General features: G+C 42.8%; 2 protein-coding genes and 1 long non-coding RNA gene across 6 annotated transcripts in view; 1 reads left to right on the plus strand and 2 right to left on the minus strand.

Moving 5' to 3' along the window:
* LOC134675406 (WD repeat-containing protein 87-like) overlaps positions 1–6,427 on the minus strand; it is a 33,265-nt gene extending 26,838 nt beyond the window's left edge. Inside the window, exons 1-4 of one of the 2 annotated variants that reach the window (XM_063533621.1) lie at positions 6,154–6,427; positions 4,964–5,114; positions 3,677–3,799; positions 2,839–3,003 (exon numbers count right to left, since the gene is read on the minus strand). In XM_063533621.1, coding sequence (XP_063389691.1) covers positions 2,839–3,003; positions 3,677–3,799; positions 4,964–5,114; positions 6,154–6,246 — 532 coding nt within the window. In that variant the 5' untranslated portion in view covers positions 6,247–6,427. The remainder of the gene's footprint in view (positions 1–2,838; positions 3,004–3,676; positions 3,800–4,963; positions 5,115–6,153) is intronic. The other variant, XM_063533620.1, reaches the window with a different exon arrangement.
* The window catches only part of LOC134675479 (uncharacterized), an 87,557-nt gene extending 76,089 nt beyond the window's left edge, over positions 1–11,468 (plus strand). Inside the window, exons 2-3 of the long non-coding RNA XR_010099747.1 lie at positions 826–954; positions 11,458–11,468. This is a non-coding gene — a long non-coding RNA (uncharacterized LOC134675479). The remainder of the gene's footprint in view (positions 1–825; positions 955–11,457) is intronic.
* LOC134675413 (heat shock protein 68-like) lies at positions 7,561–17,255 on the minus strand. 3 transcript variants are annotated; one of them, XM_063533650.1, is made up of 2 exons: positions 15,288–17,255; positions 7,561–7,691 (listed from the first exon to the last, which is right to left on the minus strand). In XM_063533650.1, exons 1-2 carry the CDS (start codon positions 17,191–17,193, stop codon positions 7,576–7,578), a joined length of 2,022 nt encoding a protein of 673 aa, XP_063389720.1. In that variant the 5' UTR covers positions 17,194–17,255; the 3' UTR covers positions 7,561–7,575. The 3 variants fall into 3 exon arrangements, with proteins under 3 accessions (XP_063389720.1, XP_063389719.1, XP_063389718.1); XM_063533649.1 differs by lacking the exon at positions 15,288–17,255 and adding an exon at positions 7,857–9,846 and having other exon boundaries at positions 7,561–7,721; XM_063533648.1 differs by lacking the exon at positions 15,288–17,255 and having other exon boundaries at positions 7,561–9,846.
* Positions 17,256–18,355: the final 1,100 nt, after the last annotated feature.

Here is an 18,355-nt window from a genome sequence, read left to right on the forward strand (position 1 = left end):
CTCAGATTTCTCTTTATTTTATTAATAAAATAACTACTAACTAATCTTAATATAAACTTAAAGCTACCATCGACATGCACAAGCAAGCAGAAGAGTGGCTCGACTTTTTCTTATTATTGTTTCCAGTCAGTCAGATAACAGACAAGCTGATTTTGTAAGAAGAGACGTTCGGCTAAAACGTGTCTAAGCATGAAACGATCGACGAGAAATAAGAAAAAGTCGATACACCCATTAAATAAAAGTAGACAAGGTACCCCATAGGCCCATACCCCGGCAGCGTAGGCGCGGCGCCGGCGCGACTCGGAGCCTGCGGGCTGAAGCATGCGTGAGGGGGACGGTTATACAGGTGCAAGGGAGAGGGTTAGAATTCAGCGAGGCATTCAGGCGCCGACTCCGGGATGTTAAAGGTTCCGTCACTCAGGCGCGTTTTCCGGAAGGGGCGTGAGTGTTTTATATGTAAAAGCGACGCGCCCCGCTCACGCCCCGCCCGGTAAACGCGCCTGTGTGACGAAGTCTTAAAGGTTGCTGAAGTTTGGACTCACTTTATATTCCCATCTTACGCTCTGTTATCATTTCCCGAATTATGAGGGTATAGAAACACAGTTTAACTAGGACTAGAAGAATAGTATTATATCGAACCACAGACTTGCGGGCCTCCAGATTAGTCTGGATGAATGAGATAGATAATGGATAATGTATGGGTCATTAGTTGCCTGAAATAAAGATTTTCATTCATTTTCAATCATTCATTCATTCATAACCATTACACCTTCAATTCAATAGGGGCTATTACTGCAATGTTCTGCCGCTAGTTCAGCACTATAGGGCCCATCGTAAACCATAGAGTAACTTATACATACTGTGCCTTAAACTGTTTTTAGGGTTCCGTACCCAAAAGGTAAAACGGGACCCTATTACTAAGACTTCGCTGTCCGTCCGTCCGTCTGTCTGTCTGTCTGTCACCAGGCTGTATCTCACGAACCGTGATAGCTAGACAGTTGAAATTTTCACAGATGATGTATTTCTGTTGCCGCTATAACAACAAATACTAAAAACAGAATAAAATAAAGATTTAAGTGGGGCTCCCATACAGCAAACGTGATTTTTGACCAAAGTTAAGCAACGTCGGGCGTGGTCAGTACTTGGATGGGTGACCGTTTTCTTTTTGCATTTTTTTCCGTTTTTTTTTTTTTGCTTTATGGTACGGAACCCTTCGTGCGCGAGTCCGACTCGCACTTGCCCGGTTTTTTGACAAGTTTTCACAGACAATAAAATATGACATTGATACATCGAGGCGGTTTGTTTACAAAGAGCTACCGGGAAACGCGAAAATCGAAACTCGGCTATCTGCTAGCATATGCAGCTAGCTTTATCTCTCAAATATGCAAGAGTGACAGAGAGAGTGAGAGGTTAGATAACAAAATTTCGACTCTCGTTTGCGGTAGACCCTTAGATTATGACTGATTGTGGTAGTAGCGCCCCCTACGCAGAATTACGCGTAATATTTCCTATCGTAATTCAAGTATCATATCTCAAGTAACCCATTCTTGAACAATCATTAGAACCCGCGAACGACGAGCCGGCGCCGGTAAGAATAAGATGTTGACAGTCAACTAAACCATTCTCGTTAAAAAAAATAGGAACGGGAACAGTATGAACATTCGCGGGAATCACATACATGGAAATACAGGGAACAACACACGCGGGAATTCACTATAATGCACACTAAAAAATAAATTGTTAGAACATAAGTGCAAAACATGAGATTAAACAGTGCATAACATATAAAAACATGAACCGAAAGAAACAATCAAACAGAGGCAAAAGAAAAGCATTATATTATGCAATTATAATAACTGACATCTAGTAAATAATGATACTTAGGTGAAAATATGCTCTTCCTTTATCTCCAGCTAATAATCCAACATAATGCAGTAAATATAAATTATAGTAGAATTTAGTGTAAGTAATCAATGTGCAATAGTATATATAATTATGGCGCACGTGCACGTCGACATATATTTAGTCGACATATCTGGCGATTTGTAGCAGACTCCGATGGCTAATCCTTTGTGGTTCGTCCGTAAAAAATCATTTGTTCACTTTAACCGGTTATTGAATTACAACCCCTATGGAAACCGCTATAAGATTCAAAATGAACTAATGAAAAAATATTTTGCTAGGCTGTGTGTGGTCACTTCGACTCGCCGGTCCTCAGTACTACGGTTACTGAGTGCCGGCGAGTCGAACGCGACAGAACCAGTCTAAAATGTGTCATCGAGATGCGTAACAAAGGCGCGTTATAGGTGCGCACCTACACTGGTTTTTTGAGCGTTGGACTAGCCCGCGCTCAGGTGCCAATTAAAATATTTAAGACCCATTTTTGCAGGTAAGTAGCACGTGCGGTTTTACTTAACAACTTTGTCTATACAAAGGATTAGCCGTCAGGGCCTGCTACACATCGACAGACTATCTATACACGCAGCCGGTGTGCTCTCGCGGTGTGCAAGTTAATGTTACAAACGAAAATGCAAAAGATCTAAGAGCAGAAAATCGAAATATAATAAGGAATAAAGGTATACATAGATGGTGCGATAACTCGCATGCAAGTTAATTAATTCAACTCCATCAATCAGCAATGTAAAGAAACCCGTATGTGAGTTATCACACAGTGTGAGCTACTCTCCGGTCTTCAGGTTATTTTAAGCCTTTATAAGGCAGAGGGAATATATTTCCCACCTGATTTTGAACTTTATTTTAAAGCGATAGAGTTCAATTTTGCATACCCTTATGCCTTATAAAGGGCTAAGACACCTCACCGCTTTACAACTAACTTACCAAGGAAGGTCTTGATCGGAGGCATGGCTTTAGTGGGCATGGCCTGCTCGTTGGTGGAGCTGGGGCAGATGAGCCCCAGCGGGATCCCCAGGTCCACCAGCTCCATCTTACGCTTCATGTCTTCGATCTCGGCGAGCGTGCGTTTCTGCAGCTCCGTGTAGGAGTCTGTTGAAAAAAGGGTTACTCTTTAACATATAGTTCGTTTTTTTTTAGCATTAGAAAGAACTTGCAAGAAGGTAAGCGATCTTGACATGTCTTTTAATTGAAAAACGCTTTTTGAAAATCAAAAACTATTACTTATGAAAGCAGAAGAATATAAATGATCGTATTAGATTCATAATTGTTACATATTTGCCGTAACTTATTTTGAAAATGTGTTTTTCAATTAATAGACACATCAAGATTGTTAACCTTATTTCTAATGCTAAAAAAAACGAATTATAGACTAGGACTCCTCTAGACGGAGCTTAAGAGCAATTATTTCATGAAACCGATGCTGCCAATCATACAGGGGTGCGGGGGACGAGGTGAGCGAATCCAGTGCCGTGATTGGTCCGTTCAAAGACACGGGCGTTACACAAAGACACTTGACTCGAAAATGAAGTAAAATTACCGTATATTTATGGCAGCTACTATGCTCAGTCTGGAGGATGTCTTGTCTGTGTTCTTTAAAATGCTGGATGGCATTAAATACAGAATCCAAACAAAAGATTTCAACCCCCGGCTCATACCAGTTGCATTTTGAGGTTATATGTCAAGAAATTCTTAAAAATTTTGTAAGAGGGGCCTAGTTTTAAAAACACTGATAAAGGCAACATTACACAAATAGCTTACAAACCCTGAAAATTCTTTCTGTTAGCTCCAGGTTTAGGTGGCTTCGGCAACTTCTTGGCCTCATCTTCAACGACCTTGGGGGGCACGGGCTTCACACTCGACAGCTTCCCGATCAACACTGTGCTACCTGAAATAACTTCATTAAACATTAATATATAAATATGAAATTGTCATTACAGCGGGGCGAAACTGGCTATGGAGGGCACAAGACAGAAACCAATGGCAAGATCTAGAAGCCTTACCTCAGAAAGGGTTCTGGTGTGAAATATACTAGATTAGTTTAAGTTACTTTTATAACATTGGTAAAGTCTATTTATTTCAATAAATAAAAGTATTAACAAAATAATTAAACTAAACATTAAAATTAAAACTAAAACTAAACTCTAACAACTATATACAAATATTTACAGATAAAAAATGGGAGCTAGCTCGGCGCCGGATGGTAGGGTGCCCAGAAGGCTGGTGGCATTGCCGCGCTGAATGGCAATGCCAATTCGCTGGGCAAGGAAGTACCCAGCCCTCTGGTCACCTGTAGCATCATTAAGACGCTTCGCCAGCTCCCTAAATATTTGGTGTGCCCCGGGTCCCCAAGGCCCGAGGGTTTCCACCCCAAACGGCTCAAACATGCAACCAGAATCAATGGCTGCGTATTTGCGCCGTTTGAGGTGCTCGGCCGTTGCGGCGGCCGTCCCGGCCTTGGTCGAGGTTCCCGGGAGGTGGGACTGCGCCAGTGTGTCGACGCACGTGGCGTCCCACACTAGGGGCCGGCCCAGCCTCCAGGGAACCAAAGTCATCCCGTCGGGCCTTTTGCCGTCGTCCCTGGTCAGGCCTGTGGGTTCCAGGACGGCTGGTGCTCCGGCACTGGTAAAGGCCCTTTTATAACTAAATAAATATCTAAATTTCAATAAAAAGAAAATTTTGTGCATCTTCTAAAATCAGAAATACAAGGCATTTTTATTTATATATCTACCTACATTAGCCTTACATGATACATTCTCATTACAATACAATAAGCTTTTATTCACCGACTCATTTGTAGTTTTATTTTGTTTCTTTATCATTGTTTTTAATTGGGTTGTCCAGGATGCCTTCTCAATTATTAAAGTTGATGTTTAAGTCCGGCTTAAGTGGCATAAAGTTGCTTAAATATTTGATATTTCAGTACTTATATTTTCCTCACAATCAAAGTGAATGTGTCAATGGCGTATTAAAAAAAAAACATGGAGAGCACAGGCCCTTAGTTCCAAATAGACTACAGTAGTACAAAATTACATGCTATCAAAGTAAATACCTGTCCCCGCAGCTGAACTCGCAGGCTTGGCCAGCGGGACGGCTGTGATCGGTGTCTTCTTCTGGATAGAAAATGCCCGGAGACGTTTCTTGGCATTCTCCACTCCTTTGGACGAGGGGAGCAGTTTGCGAGGTAAAGGGGGGGGAGTGCTCTGTAATATCAAGGATTAGTCTTTTTTTACAAGCTTTTATTTAGTTTCACCTGACCATTGTCTGTCTGTCGGTCTGTAATCAAATTTTGCAGGTTAAATTTGATCCACTTTGTGGTTTCTGATTGAGCTGAAATTTTGCATGCATATAAAAATCGGATGACAATGCAATATTATGGTACCATCAAACTGATCTGATGATAGAGACAGGAGGTGGCCACAGAAACTCTGTGATGAAACAAGGCAGGGGTTTTTAGAATTGTCTCAATAAGTATTAGTTGTCTGTCGTAAGAAAAGTACATTCAGCAATAAAAGCTTGTACCAAAAATGAAATTTTTGCCAAAACTTGTTTCCTTCCATTTAAAGTCTATTTTGTTTGTAGATATTGTAGTAGTTCATCATTGTTGTCATTGTTATACTTCTAAAAGTGTAGGTACATTATGATATGATAGAATAACAAATGAACTTTGCCTTACTACCACCTGCCTGCAATCATAATTTTATTATTAACTACTCTTTTTTTGTAATAGTCCAAACTCTTTAAAACACACTACATATTATGGTTTTATTTATACTATGAAATGAGAACCATATTAAATCAAAAGTTTAGATACCTATTATGAAAAAAACAAAAATGACCCACTTACTGATGACAGTTCAACCCATAACAGAAAACACCAACAGATTGCAGATGTTAAAACTGAATTTATTACTACAAATTATACCTACTTCAAGTACTCTTTTAAAATGTACTAAACATTACACATTACAATAAGATTAATATTTTTCTATACAATAAAACTAATATTTTCTTTAAGCAATTCACATAGAGTGACATTTCAATATAGATGGAAGCACTATTATAAATCAATACTGCACCACTCCCTAGGCACTATTTTCAGCCATGCACATGTACTATATAAACTATGTATACCTGTGAGTACCTAGGTATCCTAGGTAAGTATTTATATTTACTAATAACCTAATTTGATAGGGAGATACTATTGTTACTTTAAATGTAAATGGTAATTTCCAGTCTTACCTTAAAGCTTATGACGGTTCCTGGAGGAGTGGGCTCATTGGAATCTTGGTTGTCCGAACCCGGCAGACCAGAACTGGATCCTTCGGAATCCATTTTTACCTTCACTTATAGTGTTATACTGTACTCTAATGTTACATTATAAAACATGAGGCCCTAAGGCTCCTCAAGGCATCGTGGTGAATTATATGTAACATTAATTTGACTTTAAATAGCTAAGAATAAAATAATATCATAAATAGCGATAAAGCACAAAATGTCAGACAGACATTGTTGCTTAAGTTGCTTTGCGTTTTTTTTTAATTCAAAGGCAACACTCCAATACAACCACATATCATCAGACACCAGAACGATTTAAGAGATTTTTGGTATCGTAGTGCAATTTCCACAGAGAATCTGAATCGTTTTATTTTCTATTAATTAATTGTTATATATATATTCATATATTTAAACATAATACTGTACTTTAAAAAGATAGATGGTACAAATATACAGAAAAATATCTACAACTGATATCTAAACGTACCCTAATAAATGATCGCGGAAAACCAAATTTTCTACGGGGTATACCGCGAACCACGTTTGACGCATGTTGCCTCCCTGTCACACTTACGTACGAATTTACAAGTGCGACAGAGAGACACCACTGCTGCATTCATTGTTTTGAAACAAGGTCATTGTTGGAAATAAAGCTCCGTCACACAGGCGCGTTTTGCGGGCGGCGCGTGAGCGGGGCGCGCCGCTTTTACATATAAAACGCTCACGCCCCGCCCGGAACACGCGCCTGTGTGACGGAACCTTTAATAGCAAGGCTTTCGAAGGCCCCCCCCCCCCCCCCACATCTGGCGTCTTTCGAGCGTCGGGGCCCTAAATTAGATGTCATGATTTAAAGGTTCCGTCACACAGGCGCGTTTTCCGGGCGGGGCGTGAGTTTTATATTAAATATTATGTAAAAGCAGCGCGACCCGCTCACGCGCCTGTGTGACGAAGCTTTAAAGATTTAGCTATTGTAGAAAAATAGCTATAGTTCGTTTTTTTTAGCATTAGAAAGAACTTGCAAGAAGGTAAGTGATCTAGACATGTCTTTTAATTGAAAAACGCTTTTTAAAAACCAAAAACTATTACTTATGAAAGCATAAGAATATAAATAATGATCGTATTAGATTCATAATTGTTACATATTTGCCGTAACTTATTTTTTAAACGTGTTTTTCAATTAAAAGACACCAAGATTGTTTACCTTTTTTCTAATGCTAAAAAAAACGAGGTATATATAATTTTTTATTCTAACTATTTAGTAAAAATAAAACAAAATATTAAAACAGTTCCTCTTATTTATTATTTTTATAAAACTTATAATTAAATCAGTCTATTGTACATATCTAATACTGTTAATTTGAAAATCCTATTACATCTAGTTGAGGCTTAATCCACTTCTTCAATGGTGGGGCCTTCATTTCTGCTTTGGTATCCAGGCATGCCTCCCATTCCTCCCATGCCACCGGGCATTCCTCCCATGCCTCCGGGCATGCCTCCCATTCCTCCCATGCCACCGGGCATTCCTCCCATGCCTCCGGGCATGCCTCCCATTCCTCCCATGCCACCGGGCATGCCTCCCATGCCTCCGGGCATTCCTCCCATGCCACCGGGCATTCCTCCCATTCCTCCCATGCCGCCGGGCATGCCTCCCATGCCTCCAGGCATACCTCCGGGCATGCCTCCTCCTTGGTGACCGCCCGCGCCTCCGCCGTGCATCTTGGTCATCACCGGCGAGCACACTCTCTGCACCTCCTTCAGCTTATGCTCGTACTCTTCCACCTCGGCCAGAGAGTTGTTGTCCAGCCATCTCAGCGTCTCCTCGCACTCGCTGCGAGCAGTGTTCTTGTCCTGCTCGCTCAACTTGTCTCCCGCGTCGTCCAAGGCTTGCTTCACACTGAATACATAAGCCTCAAGTTGGTTTCTCGCTGATACCCTCTTCCTCTGCTTCTCGTCTTCATCCTTGTAGCGCTCGGCCTCGGCGAGCATTCTGTCGATGTCCGCCTGCGACAGTCTGCCTCTGTCGTTCTTGATGACGATGTTCTTGCTCCGTCCGGTGCTGTTCTCCTTGGCCGACACGTTCAAGATGCCGTTAGCGTCGATGTCGAAGGTGACGTCGATCTTGGGCACCCCCCGGGGCGCGGGCGGGATGCCGGTCAGGTCGAACGTGCCCAGCAAGTTGTTGTCCTTCGTCATGGCGCGCTCGCCCTCGTACACCTGGATGGTGACCGCCGGCTGGTTGTCCGAGTACGTCGTGAAGGTCTGAGACTGCTTGGTCGGGATCTTAGAGTTGCGTTCGATGATCTTGGTCATGACGCCGCCGGCCGTCTCGATGCCCAGAGACAACGGCGACACGTCCACCAGCAACACGTCCTGGATCCTGGAGTCGTTGGATCCGCTGAGGATGGCCGCCTGCACCGCCGCTCCGTACGCCACCGCCTCGTCGGGGTTGATGGAGAGATTCAGCTGCTTGCCGCCGAAGAAGTTCTGCAGAAGGCTCTGGATCTTCGGTATGCGAGTCGAGCCCCCGACGAGCACGACGTCGTGGATCTGGCTCTTGTCCAGTTTAGCGTCGCGCAGCGCCTTCTCGACCGGCTCCAGCGTGCCGCGGAACAGATCGGAGTTGAGCTCTTCGAAGCGCGCGCGGGAGATGCGCGTGTAGTAGTCGATGCCCTCGTACAGCGCGTCGATCTCTATCGACGCCTCGGTGCTGGACGAGAGGGTGCGCTTGGCGCGCTCGGCGGCCGTCCGCAGGCGGCGCAGCGCGCGGGTGTTGCCGCGCAGATCCTTCTTGTACTTGCGCTTGAACTCGTCCGCGAGATGGTTCACTAGCCTATTGTCGAAGTCCTCGCCTCCGAGATGCGTGTCGCCGGCCGTCGCCTTCACCTCGAACAGCGAGCCCTCGTCGATGGTGAGGATGGACACGTCGAAAGTGCCGCCGCCGAGATCGAAGATCAACACGTTGCGCTCGCCCTTCAAGTTCTTGTCCAAGCCGTACGCGAGCGCGGCGGCGGTGGGCTCGTTGATGATCCGCAGCACGTTGAGGCCGGCGATGGCGCCCGCGTCCTTGGTGGCTTGGCGCTGCGCGTCGTTGAAGTAAGCCGGGACCGTGATCACGGCGTCCCGCACTGTCGTGCCCAAGTACGCCTCGGCCGTCTCCTTCATCTTCGTCAACACCATGCTGCTGATCTCCTCCGGCGCGAACCTCTTCGTCTCGCCTTTGAACTCGACCTGGATCTTTGGCTTGCCACAGTCGCTGATCACTTTAAACGGCCAGTGCTTCATGTCCGCCTGTATCTTCGGGTCGTCGAACTTGCGTCCGATCAGTCGCTTGGCGTCGAACACCGTGTTGTTGGGGTTGAGCGCGACTTGGTTCTTCGCGGCGTCGCCGATCAGTCGCTCGGTGTCCGTGAACGCGACGTAGGATGGTGTGGTCCGGTTGCCCTGGTCGTTCGCGATGATCTCCACATTCCCGTGCTGGTAAACTCCCACACAGGAGTAAGTCGTTCCAAGATCAATTCCTACTGCTGGCATTTTTTGTAGATTAACTTCACTAACTTCCTTGTTCAATACAATAATGTATCACGTAATAACTCGAGAGGTATTCACCACTCAACTTCTTCGTACTTTCGCTTTTGTGTTTAGTAATATACTGAATACACGCCGGCGCGCGGCTGCTTATATACCCCTCCGCTAACGGCCAATCACAGCCCAGCATTTTCTAGATAATTCTTGACAGTTGTTCGGCGGCCAATGGGGTCGATGTCGGTTCTCGGGTGTTCTCGACTGTTCGGTGTCGAAGAACAAGACAGACGATAATTTACGCGTGTGTCTGAAAGAGAAAGAAAAAGAATAGTGATACCAGGTGGTAAGAAAATGCTGGATTTGTACGATTTATTTTTGTAATTTGCATGCATTTATCAACAGTATAAATAATAAAACGTTTAAATTTTTAACGCCTAATTTTTTGATAGAGTATAAATCGTGTAGGTTTTTGTGTATATATATTTATAACTTAACTGACATCAAAACGAAATTGTGAAAATTAGGTGTTAAAAGGGCAAATTTAAATAAAATAAATATTCAACTGTTGAAAGTTTTTTGACGTGATAACGTCTTATAAATCGATGAACACCGATAGCATGCACGTAAAAGTGTCACGTTGTGGACAGATCTCCATGGTAACGTTACTGCCACGTTTTCTTATGACGTTATCACGCAAAATTATCGTCCGTAATCCGACTTTAATACAGACAACCATTTTTTTTAATATAGTATTTATTACCTAAACTGTCATTGTTATTATGATTGTACATTTATAAGGTGTCCGCTTCGAAGTACACAGTTTAAAAATCTACATTCACGTAAATCATTATCGTAATTTTCCCGACAAGTTCCTCTTTTACTGTGGTATCACCAACCTGTTCAATGTCAATGTTGTTTATTATCACACCGTTGACCTCATGTTGACCGGCAGCGTAAGTAAAGAACAGCGCTATGCGATGAACCGCACATCCGAATGAGATAATATATAAACGCAGCTTCCAGAAATTTCGCGAAAGCTAAAATAAATATTGTTATCTAAAATCAGAAAATTCACGGTGCTTGTCCTTATTATTGTTTGTATTATGATTAAAAATATGATAACCGTTATCGAAAACTGAAAAGTAAATGCCATTGTAATTTGGGCTAAAAATAGATTATGCGTTTACATCGCCATCTTGTGGCGAGTAGCGTACTCACTAGATCGATTGTAGCAAGCAAAGGATAGATTTATGTTATTGTCCACATATCTGAAGGTGACAGGCATAGACCCTATCTACCTGGTAGCATCACCAGGTAGTAGTAGGTCAGAAGAAACTCGAATTTTCTGGAATTGTGAAATTGGAAAGATGAAACTTGAAACGCCCAAAAATTTATATATTTTACCCGATTAAGGAGACATTTTTGTATGTACATATGTACAAGATATGGGGGTGTTCAGAAAAAATGGTACTTACCATTTACTTTTTTTCAACTTTCGAGTTATTTAGACTCAGAATCACGAGTAGTATTAAATTGAATGAGACAAAGAAAAGAAGTGTCCGCCAGTATTTCATACAAATTTCGGGTGTCAGTTTTGTAACGGAAACGGCCCATAAAAAGTGTATGTGAGAAAAAGAGAATGCGTTACAAAACTGTAATTTTTAGGGTTCCGTACCCAAAGGGTAAAACGGGACCCTATTACTAAGACTTCGCTGTCCGTCCGTCCGTCCGTCCGTCTGTCACCAGGCTGTATCTCACGAACCGTGATAGCTAGATAGTTGAAATTTTCACAGATGATGTATTTCTGTTGCCGCTATAACAACAAATACTAAAAACAGAATAAAATAAAGATTTAAATGGGGCTCCCATACAACATACGTGATTTTTGACCAAAGTTAAGCAACGTCGGGAGGGGTCAGTACTTGGATGGGTGAATTGGGTGACCGCTTTTTTTTTGCTTTTTTTGTTTTTTTTTTTTGCTTTATGGTACGGAACCCTTCGTGCGCGAGTCAGACTCGCACTTGCCCGGTTTTTTTTAACACATTTTGTTTCTTGTTAAGTCGATTGCCCTCGTGATTCTGAGTAGAAATAAAAAGTTCGGATAATCGGAATGTGGGTTTTTCTGGACAAGGTCAAGTATCACAGTGGGCCAATCGAATAAGATTTTTTCGAGGAATTAATACTTATAATAGGTACTTTCATTTGATCCTTAATGCGTTTAAATTATATAATCATAGTTTGCTCCATCCCAGGTGTGCATTTTTTCCTCTTTTTAGTTTTTTGCTTGTAGGTTGAGAACAGTACGTCACGTCACGACCTACGAAAAATTTTTTCTTTACTGACCGAGCCTTGGCGAAGGTTTCCGTGTCAACTTGTGCAAAAATGCTTTCGTATGTCCGGATGTTGTCCACTACAGTGCAGAGGGGCTGTAATGTAAAGTAGTATCTATATGTAGAGCTAATATCAGCTGATTTTTAGGGTTCCGTACCCAAAGGGTAAAACGGGACCCTATTACTAAGACTTCGCTGTCCGTCCGTCCGTCCGTCCGTCCGTCCGTCCGTCTGTCACCGGGCTGTATCTCACGAACCGTGATAGCTAGACAGTTGAAATTTTCACAGATGATGTATGTCTGTTGCCGCTATAACAACAAATACTAAAAACAGAATAAAATAAAGATTTAAATGGGGCTCCCATACAACAAATGTGATTTTTGACCAAAGTTAAGCAACGTCGGGAGTGGTCAGTACTTGGATGGGTGACCGTTTGTTTTTTGCTTTTTTTTTTTTTTTTTGCATTATGATACGGAACCCTTCGTGCGCGAGTCCGACTCGCACTTGCCCGGTTTTTTTCTCCACTCCACTCCACAACCCAAGCCGAAATGTTCACCCGATATTAGCTCACATATATCGGGCTACAGCCAAGCTGACATTCGACAAACGCCAATAAAAAAAATTACATACCTACGTAAATTATTTAAGTTTTGATTTAAACCTTAAATAATTAGGTAGGTATGTAAATGGGCCCTTAAAAATTATTGAAACTTGGCTATAACCCTGTATGCTGTATACAAAACTAAAGAAGCAGGAGCCACTGAATTGGTTAGTGTAAGCACTGTGTCAGTTTTCGAGTAAGAATCGTGCATCGTGTTACGGGTGTTCTGTTATGGGTGGGGTTATAAAATTTATCCTTTTTCAGGACACTTTCTGATATGTGTAAGGGACAGAGAACATTTTTCAAGTACCAGTAATATAGCGAAGTGTCCTGCGAAAACATAGATCTATGACACCTATGCTTTAAATACACGGTGTAACATGAGGAAACCGAATAATTAAATTTATTCGGTTTCCTCATGTTACACCGTGTATTTAAGGCATAGGACGGCACGCATTGCTGAGGTCAAAAAAAACCGGGCAAGTGCGCACGAAGGGTTCCGTACCAAAAAGCAAAAAAAAAGAAACAAAAAAAAGCAAAAAAAAACGGTCACCCATCCAAGTACTGACCACTCCCGACGTTGCTTAACTTTGGTCAAAAATCACGTTTGTTGTATGGGAGCCCCATTTAAATCTTTATTTTATTCTGTTTTTAGTATTTGTTGTTATAGCGGCAACAGAAATACATCATCTGTGAAAATTTCAACTGTCTAGCTGTCACGGTTCGTGAGATACAGCCTGGTGACAGACGGACGGACGGACGGACGGATGGACGGACGGACGGACGGACGGACGGACGGACGGACGGACAGCGAAGTCTTAGTAATAGGGTCCCGTTTTACCCTTTGGGTACGGAACCCTAAAAAGGACAAAATGTAATATATATATACGAGTTTAGGTCAATCTCGCCAAAAAAAATTTTTTTTTTGTTTTTCTTTTTAAACTATTTGAATGTATTTGTACATAAAAATAAATGTTATCGGTAAACTTGTCACTTAAAATTGGTTTTTACGTTTTTTTTCGTAAAACCTACTTTTTGCAAAGTAATCCAGTAAATTTGTCGAATTTTGTAACCTGGCTCTTTTGCGTCAAATCCGGTAGTTTTGATTTTTTGCAGGCATGTTTATGATGTTGGCCCAATGAATAATCCAAGTTTGTGACCTCGAGCGCCGAACGCAACTTTGTCAAAAATCGAATAAACCGCACTTTTTTTTAGATTTGGGCGATTATAACCTTAAAGTGTTAGTTTTTGGTAATAACTTCCTAGGGCGTTTTTAAAGTAGACTAAATTTGCTATAATAAGACACTAGAATTGTCTCTGTACATCTAATATTTTCCGAGATAAAGCCTTTCAAAATTTTATAATTTTACATCAGTTCTTAGGTATATTATAAGGGTTAGGTAGGTAATTTATATGGAATTCGTCACCGCCACGTTCTACAAAATATTTATTTCCCAAAAAAAATTTTTTTTTTCAAAATAGGCACTCATACCTTTTTTTATGGAAAATAAATATTTTATAGAACGTGGCGGTGATGAACTCCATATAAATTACCTACATAACCCTTATATTATAGCTAAGAACTGATAAAAATTATAAAATTTTGAAAGGCTTTATCTCGGAAACTATTAGATGTACAAAGACAATTCTAGTGCTTTATTGTAGCAAATCTAGTCTACTTTAAAAACGCCCTCAGGAAGTTTGTACCAAAAACTAACACTTTAAGGTTATAATCGCCCAAATCTAAAAACAAGTGCGGTTTATTCGATTTTTGACAAAGTTGCGTTCGGCGCTCGAGGTCACAAACTTGGATTATTTATTGGCCAACATCATAAACATGCCTGCAAAAAATCAGAACTACCGGATTTGACGCAAACGCAAAATGTATAATTTTACTGTATTAAAGTGTTACTTGTAATTTTTTGACATCTATCAATAAGGATATTTAGACTACGTCCGATAGTAGCAACATCGCCATCAAAAAGGCGTTTTGCACTATGTAACAATAAAAACTTGATTTTTTTTATTGGTATTAACTCTGAAACTAGACGAATTTCAAAAAAAAGTTTATAGGACATTTTTGTCTCTAAATATGATCAGGAATACGCTGTTAAAATTATTCGGTTTCCACATGTTACACCGATATAACCTTATACATAAGTAGTCTAAGTTCCAAACGATGTAATGAAATATGTAAATTCAATGTACATCAATAGAATATTCAACTATATCCTTTGAAAGGAACTTACATTCAGACATGAGCATAAAGATGTGAACATGTAAAATCCTAAGTATTCCTTCGATCGATTTCATATAAATTTTTGTATTCTGCATGTACAAGTCCAGCAAGCACTTACTTGTAAGTATGTACTTGCTTGCTTAGATGAACTAACTTTAGTTCATCTTTATGCTCATGCCCAGTCTACTTTGAGTAAATAAAACAAAATATTTTAAAGAGGAACTCATACTTATTTATTAAACATAAATTACTTAAAATAAATCAGTCTTTGTACAATATTTACAAAATCAATTTGAAAATCCTATTACATCTAAAGAGGTTTAGTCCACTTCTTCAATTGTTGGGCCGTCATTTCTGCTTTGGTATCCGGGCATTCCTCCCATGCCTCCTGGCATTCCTCCCATGCCACCGGGCATGCCTCCCATTCCTCCCATGCCTCCAGGCATACCTCCGGGCATGCCTCCTCCTTGGTGACCGCCCGCGCCTCCGCCATGCATCTTGGTCATCACCGGCGAACACACTCTCTGCACCTCCTTCAGCTTATGCTCGTACTCTTCCACCTCGGCCAGAGAGTTGTTGTCCAGCCATCTCAGCGTCTCCTCGCACTCGCTGCGAGCCGTGTTCTTATCCTGTTCGCTCAGCTTGTCTCCCGCGTCGTCCAAGGCTTGCTTCACGCTGAATACATAGGCCTCAAGTTGGTTTCTCGCCGATACCCTCTTCCTCTGCTTCTCGTCTTCATCCTTGTAGCGCTCGGCCTCGGCGAGCATTCTGTCGATGTCCGCCTGCGACAGTCGGCCTCTGTCGTTCTTGATGACGATGTTCTTGCTCCGTCCGGTGCTGTTCTCCTTGGCCGACACGTTCAAGATGCCGTTAGCGTCGATGTCGAAGGTGACGTCGATCTTGGGCACCCCCCGGGGCGCGGGCGGGATGCCGGTCAGGTCGAACGTGCCCAGCAAGTTGTTGTCCTTCGTCATGGCGCGCTCGCCCTCGTACACCTGGATGGTGACCGCCGGCTGGTTGTCCGAGTACGTCGTGAAGGTCTGAGACTGCTTGGTCGGGATCTTAGAGTTGCGTTCGATGATTTTGGTCATGACGCCGCCGGCCGTCTCGATGCCCAGAGACAACGGCGACACGTCCACCAGCAACACGTCCTGGATCCTGGAGTCGTTGGATCCGCTGAGGATGGCCGCCTGCACCGCCGCTCCGTATGCCACCGCCTCATCGGGGTTGATGGAGAGATTCAGCTGCTTGCCGCCGAAGAAGTTCTGCAGAAGGCTCTGGATCTTCGGTATGCGAGTCGAGCCCCCGACGAGCACGACGTCGTGGATCTGGCTCTTGTCCAGTTTAGCGTCGCGCAGCGCCTTTTCGACCGGCTCCAGCGTGCCGCGGAACAGATCGGAGTTGAGCTCTTCGAAGCGCGCGCGGGAGATGCGCGTGTAGTAGTCGATGCCCTCGTACAGCGCGTCAATCTCTATCGACGCCTCGGTGCTGGACGAGAGGGTGCGCTTGGCGCGCTCGGCGGCCGTCCGCAGGCGGCGCAGCGCGCGGGTGTTGCCGCGCAGATCCTTCTTGTACTTGCGCTTGAACTCGTCCGCGAGATGGTTCACTAGCCTATTGTCGAAGTCCTCGCCTCCGAGATGCGTGTCGCCGGCCGTCGCCTTCACCTCGAACAGCGAGCCCTCGTCGATGGTGAGGATGGACACGTCGAAAGTGCCGCCGCCGAGATCGAAGATCAACACGTTGCGCTCGCCCTTCAAGTTCTTGTCCAAGCCGTACGCGAGCGCGGCGGCGGTGGGCTCGTTGATGATCCGCAGCACGTTGAGGCCGGCGATGGCGCCCGCGTCCTTGGTGGCTTGGCGCTGCGCGTCGTTGAAGTAAGCCGGGACCGTGATCACGGCGTCCCGCACTGTCGTGCCCAAGTACGCCTCGGCCGTCTCCTTCATCTTCGTCAACACCATGCTGCTGATCTCCTCCGGCGCGAACCTCTTCGTCTCGCCTTTGAACTCGACCTGGATCTTTGGCTTGCCACAGTCGCTGATCACTTTAAACGGCCAGTGCTTCATGTCCGCCTGTATCTTCGGGTCGTCGAACTTGCGTCCGATCAGTCGCTTGGCGTCGAACACCGTGTTGTTGGGGTTGAGCGCGACTTGGTTCTTCGCGGCGTCGCCGATCAGTCGCTCGGTGTCCGTGAACGCGACGTAGGATGGTGTGGTCCGGTTGCCCTGGTCGTTCGCGATGATCTCCACATTCCCGTGCTGGTAAACTCCCACACAGGAGTAAGTCGTTCCAAGATCAATTCCTACTGCTGGCATTTTTTGTAGATTAACTTCACTAACTTCCTTGTTCAATACAATAACGTATCACGTAATAACTCGAGAGGTATTCACCACTCAACTTCTTCGTACTTTCGCTTTTATGTTTAGTAATATACTGAATACGCGCCGGCGCGCGGCTGCTTATATACCCCTCCGCTAACGGCCAATCACAGCCCAGCATTTTCTAGATAATTCTTGACAGTTGTTCGGCGGCCAATGGGGTCGATGTCGGTTCTCGGGTGTTCTCGACTGTTCGGTGTTTAAGAACAAGCTAGAACATACATCTCGCACAAGTTAGAAAGAGAAGGATGAAAAGTTAGTGATACCAGCGTAAAAAAAAATACTTGGCTTGTACGATTTATTATACTTTTTGGTATGCTCAATGTTTATCAAAAATATAAAAAATGTTATTGTATATGTAACTGTTAACAATAAACTTTATTAGTGTATACAAACTTAATACCTACAAACAAAAATGATACTTAAAACATAATTAAATAACTAACCTACAAAACTTAAAAACTAAATCTAAAAATAAATAAAACTAATCTAAAAATAAATAATTACAAACTATCCTGCGGAATGGTGCCGTAGATGCTGGCAGCATTTCCCCGCTGTATCGCAATACTTATTCTTCTAACTGTTTATATTTACAGTGACATATCGATTCAATTGTAAAAATTAGAAATTAAAGGGAAATTATGTATGTATTTACATTACCTAAGGTGCAATGGCAAATTTAGTCGGGCAAAACAATATTGTCGGTAGAAAAGGACTAAAATCGATCATATAGTAAAAGATCGAACTCCCATAAAAAAATTGAGTCGCGCTTTTTTTATACTGACAGACTTGTTTGCTGGGCTGTATCTGTGTTTATCCCTGCATTTGAAAATAGAATTGAATTTGATTTGATTCCAATGCATTTGTTTCCAACATTATGGGTTTTCAATCAAGGGGGGGGGGGGGTCTTAATGTATTGACACTATTGACTTTATTAAATCTGTAATTAATAACATAATTCTTATGTAAAGGATACTTTGCAAAAATCGAAATAAAATCTGTCCTGTGTTTATTAGTGCATACGAACTTAATATACATACTTAAAAAAAAAATTAAATAACTACCCTACAAAACTTAAACTAAACCTAATAATAAATAA

The sequence above is a fragment of the Cydia fagiglandana genome, chromosome 22, assembly GCF_963556715.1.
Source record: "Cydia fagiglandana chromosome 22, ilCydFagi1.1, whole genome shotgun sequence".
Taxonomy (NCBI): domain Eukaryota; kingdom Metazoa; phylum Arthropoda; class Insecta; order Lepidoptera; family Tortricidae; genus Cydia; species Cydia fagiglandana.

Coding starts and splice junctions, on each gene's coding strand:
- LOC134675413 (XM_063533648.1), bottom strand. CDS start 9,720: ATGCCAGCAGTAGGAATTGATCTTGGAACGACTTACTCCTGTGTGGGA.